The sequence below is a fragment of the Cataglyphis hispanica genome, chromosome 10 (genome assembly GCF_021464435.1).
Source record: "Cataglyphis hispanica isolate Lineage 1 chromosome 10, ULB_Chis1_1.0, whole genome shotgun sequence".
Taxonomy (NCBI): Eukaryota; Metazoa; Arthropoda; class Insecta; order Hymenoptera; family Formicidae; genus Cataglyphis; species Cataglyphis hispanica.
The window spans coordinates 5,314,395-5,323,022 of record NC_065963.1 but is presented as its reverse complement, the minus strand read 5'-3'; the positions used below and the strand labels follow the sequence as shown (position 1 = coordinate 5,323,022).

The following is an 8,628-nucleotide window of genomic DNA, read 5'->3' as shown; positions in this document are numbered from 1 at the left end:
ATATATATATATATATATATATAATTTTTATTTATAAAAATTTTTATTTAATTTATTATGATTTTGGCTATGCGCCAAAATAAGTATTTTTTGGAATGAATTAATTTATAACATTTGGGAAATTTATATTTGAATCATATTGTCATCTTATATATATTTCATATATTTAAATCATTTAGTCGGGAGTTTTGAAGTTTGAATGCTCGAATAATTTGAAAGCTATGTCGACGGTAACGTAGGATTTGTTCATAACTGAACTGGTTGCATTAATTCAGAGCTTTTATCTTCTTCCAATGTGGAGATAAAAAACAAACACTACTGAACTAGTGCAGCCAGTTCAGCTAAAGAACAAATCCGTAGTTAGGCTCACTCATGTCAGACGAAGAAAAAGAGTCAAATTAAAAGAGATATATATTATTTTTATATATATAGATTATTTTTATCATAGCAATATTGAATATATAATACTTTTATGGAAAGTTCGATGTTGCCAAAGATTTAACAAACGATGATTTTATCGACAGTTCGAAAATTAATTGGCTATGTAGTTCTATATCTCTAAAATGGATATAGATGGCAATACTAAACAAGATTTGATAAACATTTTTGCTGCATTCTATAAAAAATGCCACAATGGGCTCATCCTAATTAGTCTTCTTCTTCTGTATGTGTGATTCAAATAAAAAAGAAATCTCTGTAAGTATAAATTTAACTGACATGGTACTTTGTCTCATTATTGGATGGACATAAAGAAAAATTAAAAGATAAATCTGATTCTCAACGGTTTTTCATAAAAATCTAATGAGAACTGACAGATTGACAGATTATGCAAAGTTCAACATGATTATAGTATCCAAACATAAACACTAAAAGCATTTTTTTGTAAAAGTGAATGCGAATTCTGATTGACAGTAATACATTGTTGTTTTGAACAAGAGTTTGAGACTCGATTGTTTCTCAGTAGACAATTTCACAAGATTGTAACTATGCAAGCAAATGAACAGAAAAGGGATTCTGTAATCCGTTTTCCTAAAGATGCTTCTACAACTGCTGTTAGTGCTGACATAAGTGACATGATATCCAAATCACCAGCATGTAATGAGCAAAGCATTGAAAAATTACAAATGGAAAACATGTCTGAATCTTCCCCAAATAGAACAGATGACACTTGTAAAGAATCCAGATTTAAGAAGCCGCTTTTACTGATTGGTCCAAAGAGGGGTAAGATTGGAAAAATTCGAATGATGAATGATAATATAATTTCTGCATCCTCTGAATCATCATCTACAAATAATGAAGCAACTGAAACTTATCATTTGCAAGAAGATACTAAAGAAAAGATTGATCTTGAAGAGTCAATCTTGAAGAATTCTGCAGAAGAAAATATCTTATCTGATACAAAAAATATTCCTGTACCATATTTGGAACCAAAATGGGGTGGGAAACCGACAGAGGAATATAAGTTAGAAGTTCTCAAATCTGGTATAATTGTGGAAAAGATTGATTTAACTGAGAGAAGTTTTTACATATTAGGTAGATTACCTTCTTGCAATCTACCTCTTGCTCATCCGACTATTTCAAGATACCATGCAATTATTCAGTACAGAACAATGGAGGATGAGAAAAACTCTAAAGGTTTTTATTTATATGATTTGGAGAGCACGCATGGTACATTTTGGAATGGACATCGAATAAAACCAAGAACTTACGTCCGATTGCGTGATGGCCATATGATTAAATTAGGTTGTAGCCAGAGAAAATATATACTACAAGCACCAAATGATCTGGAAGAGGAATCTGAACTATCGGTTACTCAATTGAAGGTTTGTAACTTTTATTTGTGTATAATTAATTGATCATAATATATAATTTGTCACTAATTACTATTTTTACATTCTCAGTGAAAAGACAAGATTATTAAATATATCTGTTCATAGGAAAAACGATTGGAAGAATTGCGAGAACGAAAGATTAGACAACAAGAGGAAGAAGAAGTTAAAGAGAGAGCAAAACAAGCACCTGAAAGTGAGGGTATTGATTGGGGAATGGGAGAAGATGCCGATGAGGAAACGGATCTAACAGAGAATCCTTATGCTTCTATGGCAGATGAAGAGCTATATTTAGATGATCCTAAGAAAACACTCAGAGGATGGTTTGAAAGAGAAGGATATGATTTGCAATATCAAGTTGAGGAAAAAGGGATAGGCCAATTTTTAAGTTGGATAAAGTAAGTTGGATATAAACTAAGTGACATAAGTTAATATAGTTTTATAAACTTATTTTTTTAATAGTTTTAAAATTATATTTGAGTTTAACTTGATGTTTTCTTTTGTATATCACATAAAAACAAAAATGAATTTTAGTTTGCCTAAAGAATGTTTCGGCGGTCGTTCCATAAAAGCGGAAGCTCTTGTTAAAGGAAAGAAGAAAGAATCCATCATTCAATGTGCATTGGAAGCCTGCAGAATCTTAGATAGACACGGATTATTGAGACAAGCTAATCATGGTAATATATTTATACATATATTGAAAATAATATTCCTTTTTTTATATATGCAAATTTTTATACTCAACATTTTACATTTCTAATTACATTAAAATTATTGATTACAGAAAGTCGAAGAAAGAAAGCAAGAAATTGGGAAGAAGAAGATTATTATGATTCAGATGAAGATAATTTTTTGGATCGCACCGGGATAGTAGAAAGGAAACGTGAACAAAGAATGAAATTAGCAGGAAAATTTGAAGAAAAAATTGAGACTTATAGTTCATTGGTAATGCTAGTTTTGTGTTCTTTTTTTTATCTAAGTTATTATACATATATTTTCAACTAAATATATTGTTTATTTTATTTCAGACTGAAAAGCATAATAACATCATGAATAAAATTTCGCATTTGACTAATCGTTTAAAAGAGGCACAAGAAAGCAAAGTTAAAGCGGCGGAATCCAACGAGGATTCTTTGGATGCTTTCATGTCTAATCTAAATACATCTTCTTTGAGTAAAAGCGATGTTATAAAAATGAAGGTGGAATTGCAAAATCTTCATAAAGAAGAAATAAGATTAGTTAAATTAATAAATCTTACAAAGCCGGCCAATTTACCACCTCTTGTTAGCCAAGTCCAGGCAGAAGATAAAAAGGACTGTCAGCAACAAAAGTCAAAAACTTCCATGAAGAAAATCTCTCAACTTGAAAAAAGAAAAAAACATTTTGAGGCAAAGGTAAATTATCTATTTTATTATTATTATTTTTTTTTTTTTTTTTCTTTAAAGAATTCTCTAGAAAAGAATTTTTTATTTATTGTTTTTTTATAATTTAAAAAAGTATTTAATTTTTCAGAATAAAGACGAGTTTGTGAGAGTACAATTGGCAACTTCAGATAGTAATAATATGGATAATGTAGAAGAAGAGGAAGATGAGGAAGAAAATGAAGATAATATGAAAGAAAAAATTGAAAGTGATATCACAAAATCTTCGTCATGCAAAGACGAAATAAAATCACAGGATTGCACTAGAACCAACGATGAACTGTGTATTTTGAGGGGTGTCGATATGGAAACAGAAGAACGAAATGCGAATATTGTAGATGATAAGAAACGAAGAAAAGATAAAAAATCAGAGAAATCAAAAATTATGAAAAAACAATATGATCAAGATATCCATTCGGAAGATTATTCTACATGGATACCACCGCAAGATCAATCTGGAGACGGTAGAACAACTCTTAATGATAAATACGGATATTGAATTAAGGTTAATGCTATATATATATATGTAAAATAAATAATGTAAATACAATCAAAACTTTATTTGACATTAATAATAGCACTCTTTATATGTAATATACAAAATTTTATATAGACTGCACTGAATAAATGTAATAATAAATATAATATAATCGCAATTTTTTTTTTAAATGCAAAATTTATTTTGTAATTTTTAATTATATCCATACTTCTTTTCTTTATAAATAGACAAAGTATATCAAAATAATAGTCATGTACAGATGTATTTTATGTGTAATTGTATATATATATATATATACACATAAAATACATCTGTACATGACTATTATTTTGATATACTTGTCTATTTATAAAGAAAAAAGTATGGATATAATTAAAAATCAGAAAATAAATTTTGCATTTAAAAATACGATTATGATTATATTATATTTATTATATATATATATTATATATATATATTATATATATATATATACACACACACACACACACACACATATATATGTGTGTGTGTGTGTGTGTGTGGTGTGTGAATAATAGGAATAATTTCTCTGGAAAATTGTCAATTTAACTATCTTTTTTTATTTCTTTTTAAGAAAATGCGTTTTGATTTGCGTTTTTAAACTATATATTAGTTTTAAAAATTGAAATCGAATATTGGCAATAAATTTATTTCGCATCATAAGTTTATTCAAATTATCCGATGTTATTAATTAACAGCATAAGATAATTTCGTGCGGCAAAGTTAAACAGATTCGCGAAAAAATGAATTAAACTTGAATGTGTTCAAAAATTTTACCCGTACGATAAAGTAATGATTAATTGACCAATCAGGAGCAAAGATTTGCTTGTCCTGATTGGTCAATTAAATGCTACTTTACTCCATGGGTAGAATTTTAGAACGCATTCCTTGGTTATCAAACAGGGTGGAAAAAGAAGAGAAAGAGGGGCAGATTGTTGCATAGCAGATCGTGACATTTAAATTAATGTCAGCTAATGTTTTGAAAAATTTTATCTTGAATACGTAAAAAGGAATATGGAGAACGTCGACAGCCCGAGCTATTTCCAAACGAGTATGTATCAGTGATACGCGAGAATTTTGACTACGTGGATAATTGTCTCGTATTTGCTCTTGTTGGCGTTTCTGTGATTATTTTCCTGTTTCTTGTATATATACATCTCATGCCGCGAAGTAATTAAAATGTTCTTTTATGTTTCAGTTTGGGCTCTGATAGCTTCCGTAGGATGGTATATCGTAGGGCTCTTGTTTATTTTATACCATACATATCCATATATTCAAGAGAAGTATAAAAACTGGAGATTTGTGAGAAACCAGCATAATGCTGCATTTGGTAAAAGTGAGTCAATAATTTATTTAAAAAATAGAAATTTTTAGATGACAGGCAATATAATTTAGTTATAATATAAATTTATTATAACATTTCTTATGTTTGTCTAGAGACTGATGAATTACCACAATTGTCAGCTAATGTGGAGCTAACACGACAGAAAATGCAAGAAGCATATAATAAGAGTTGTGCCTTGGCACAAATTAAAGAAGAAGAGGTATCCCATTATCTTGTTGCGTTACCTAATATATTAAGAAATATTGTTTCTTATTGTACTTGAAATATAGATGTTTAAGCAATCTGTTTTTTTGTTTAGGAGAAAGAGAAGAAGAGACAGAAGGTTGTAAAATTATTGGAAAATAAAAGTGTAGGTACCAAGCTAGGTAGCGCAACAGATGACGAAAAAACGACGGAACCTAATACAAGTATGAAATCAAGGTTGCTTAAATCAGGTAAATCTTATATCTCACAAATTACATTTCTGAGTTAAATGTAATCCTGTGTGGTTGAATAGCGACCATACAATTAAATGATATAATATCCACTTCATTTGCAGAATATAATCCTTTAATGGGTGATAATTCTCGGGGATATCGGCCTCCAAAACGTACTTGTTGTAAAAAGGGTGGGTGTGGTTAATTGCAGTTTTGCAGATTCTTATAAAAAATCCCATTTATTTTTGTGAAACGAATTTAATTAAGTTGCTAAAAATAAAAAGAAGATAACTGACGCGGAGAAAATATACTTAAAATGTGCAATATTCTATAACTTACTTCTATCTTTTCCTTAAAAATAATAATAATGTATAATTTTCAAGCATTAATAAATTAGAGATAAGATTAACTTCATCTATCAAATTTAATATAAGATTTATATATTTATATAACGCGCTTACACACATCAATTATTTTAAAAAGAGTTACTAGATTTAGAAATTTATTTTTTTGCTATTATATTGAAAGAAGGAAGGGGAAATAAACAATATAGCAACAATATGGTGCTTCAATTTTCAACATTACCTTTTATTAATCATTATCAGTATAATACGCAATGATATATATCAGCATATGTCGCTTTATACGTGTATGTGGTACTTGACAATAGCAACTGTTACAAATTATCTACAATCGTGCGCGTGTATGTCTCTATGTGTTTGTATATGTATGTGTAACGAGTGTCTCTGTAACATGTACACCCCTATCTTACTCTTAATTCTCATCGATTTCACTCGTGCGATGATGATCAATGAAGAGAGACGAACTTTCTCCCCTTGTTTCTCTCTCTCCCTTTCGCGCATAGTAAATAAATTATAAAATTAACTATAAAAATGTTCACTTTTATTTTTATATATCCGCTGTATTTACAAAATATAAAAAAGGAAAGATTGAGCTAAATACGCGTTTTCACGGGCTCCTCTCCACGTGTGTTGAGTATGTATGTAGGATGTATCACACATGTGCAGCCCGTAAAACGCAATCCAGAAAGAGAAAGAGAAAGGAAGAGAGAAATAGCTTGTACTTCTTTTTCATTTCTCTTTTTCTTCCAATGCCTCCAATATAAAAAATTGCTCTATTTCGTGTTCTTAATGATATGGATTATTTTTACGTAGTTCTAGCTCTCTAACAGTCTAATTAACCCTCTGAGTGCCAGGCACCATTTATCGGTGAAACTTCGTTAAAACCCGATAAAAGAGTGTCATTAGCGCGTCTGACACAATCTAAGAAATCTTTTTACAATCTGGTATTTCGCATTACGAAGACTGGTTCTTTGCATTTCAAACACGAACAATGGCGAGTACAGATACGCGCGATTTAAAATCAATTGTTTGCATTTATGTCAAACGGTGATGTTTTAATTCATTTAATTTTCTTATTGTACCTTTTTAGATTTTAAGAATGTGTTGAGATTAACGCGGAATGATTTTTCCTAGAAATAAAATATCAAGCGAGAAATCTTCATCTTTAACATTTCTTAACAAGTATGTCTCGCTGAAAACCTCAATTTATTTTTGAAATAATTTGTAGATTTCTCGAAAATTTAATCAAAAAGATATCAAATAGAAACTATATTTTTTTATAGAAATATTTTTTGATAGATTATTCGGAATTTTAAGCTGGAAAAAAAAATCAATTTAGATGTAGTCAATAGCATTAATTTGCTAATAGTTTCGATCATTTCTACATTTGAAATTCGGAGAACGATTCTCGCAGAAGTGGCTCGATACCGCTACAGATGCGAATTATCGCAGTTTCGCTCTAACGTTAAAATGCAATGCATTTCTTTTCCCATCGCGATGCGTGATGGCAATTCTACTGACAAATAAGAGCTCTGCTCGACGAATTGTGTGTTATGTCGCTATGAGCGTGTGTATGTTTATCCTGTGTGTGTATGTTTATTCCGTGTTAAATGCCGTTTACGCGAATCGTGTGTGCGCAACTTTTCACCGAGTTACAATCTACCGTATTTTATACAAGCCCCCTTCTCAACCATCGTAACAATAATACAAAGATGACAAATTATATAAAAATAATACGTTATCTTTTTTTTCGTTCCTTCGCGCATTGATACGATGGTTTGGCAGTATGTCCGTTGGCTCGAATCACGATCATTTAGGAATGGAGAGAATAAGGTGCTTTTCCGAAACGGTCGGATTCTGTTAGCCATCGAAGAAATATATGTGCACGTAATAATCCATCCTTCCTCGATAGTACAGCAGCTGCATCGCGCGACATGCCGATCCGAGTTCGCGCGAGCTTACTCCGGAAGTTGCGCGTCCACCGCTTGCGGATCAGATTCAGTGACTTGCAGCTGTAAACGTAGTTGTAGTTTTTCTCATGCATGTGAGAGTCTTCATCTCGATTTGGATACGAGTTGCGGACGTAAAACTATCACAAGTGGACCCGCACCTTAACGGACGCAGTTATTCCTCGAGGAAGACCTCTTCTCGCAAAGACGAGAAGAGAAAAGACGGAGCATTGACGTCTTAGAAGTGCCGGCTACATAAACTCGACATTTCCCTTCTCTCGCGATTTAACGCGACTCTCGCTCACGATCGCACGAACTCGTATCTGACAACGGATACTTAAAGTACGCATCCTATCTAATTACGTTTACTGAGATGCTTCCTTCTAGTTAGAGTAATCTCGATTTGCTTTTCTTCATTTCTTTTTTTTTTTTTTTTTCATTAGCCTAAAATTCTATCGAGATGATATCCTCAACCTACTCATTACTTATTTCCTCGTCTGCGCTTTTTGGATGGAATTTTTTTTATTGAATATAAATTTATTCGCGCGCACATTAGTGCGCGCAAGTAGATTTATACACATCGGGACTTACATAGCTATATAATTGTATATCACTAGATAGAACTTAAGTTCAACTCTCTGAATTGATAAATTTAATTTTCAATATTTCTGCTAGAGCTGTTAATTACTTCTTTCTCTCTGTCTTGTCCGTGCCTCGACCATCTTCGAGATCGCAATTCCTGTGTGTGAGTTCTTTCTTTTTTTACGGAATTTATACGTGACAGTG

The 8,628-nt window shown here is 31.2% G+C and overlaps 2 protein-coding genes across 2 annotated transcripts; both read left to right on the top strand.

Moving 5' to 3' along the window:
* Nucleotides 1-624: 624 nt before the first annotated feature.
* On the top strand, nt 625-3,899 carry LOC126852531 (kanadaptin). Its single transcript, XM_050597424.1, has 6 exons — nt 625-1,823; nt 1,938-2,227; nt 2,364-2,506; nt 2,614-2,774; nt 2,858-3,223; nt 3,342-3,899. Exons 1-6 carry the CDS (start codon nt 987-989, stop codon nt 3,747-3,749), a joined length of 2,205 nt encoding a protein of 734 aa, XP_050453381.1. The 5' UTR covers nt 625-986; the 3' UTR covers nt 3,750-3,899.
* Nucleotides 3,900-4,670: 771 nt separating this feature from the next.
* On the top strand, nt 4,671-5,865 carry LOC126852602 (uncharacterized). The gene is made up of 5 exons (XM_050597567.1): nt 4,671-4,821; nt 4,969-5,106; nt 5,208-5,314; nt 5,414-5,549; nt 5,654-5,865. Exons 1-5 carry the CDS (start codon nt 4,785-4,787, stop codon nt 5,734-5,736), a joined length of 501 nt encoding a protein of 166 aa, XP_050453524.1. The 5' UTR covers nt 4,671-4,784; the 3' UTR covers nt 5,737-5,865.
* Nucleotides 5,866-8,628: the final 2,763 nt, after the last annotated feature.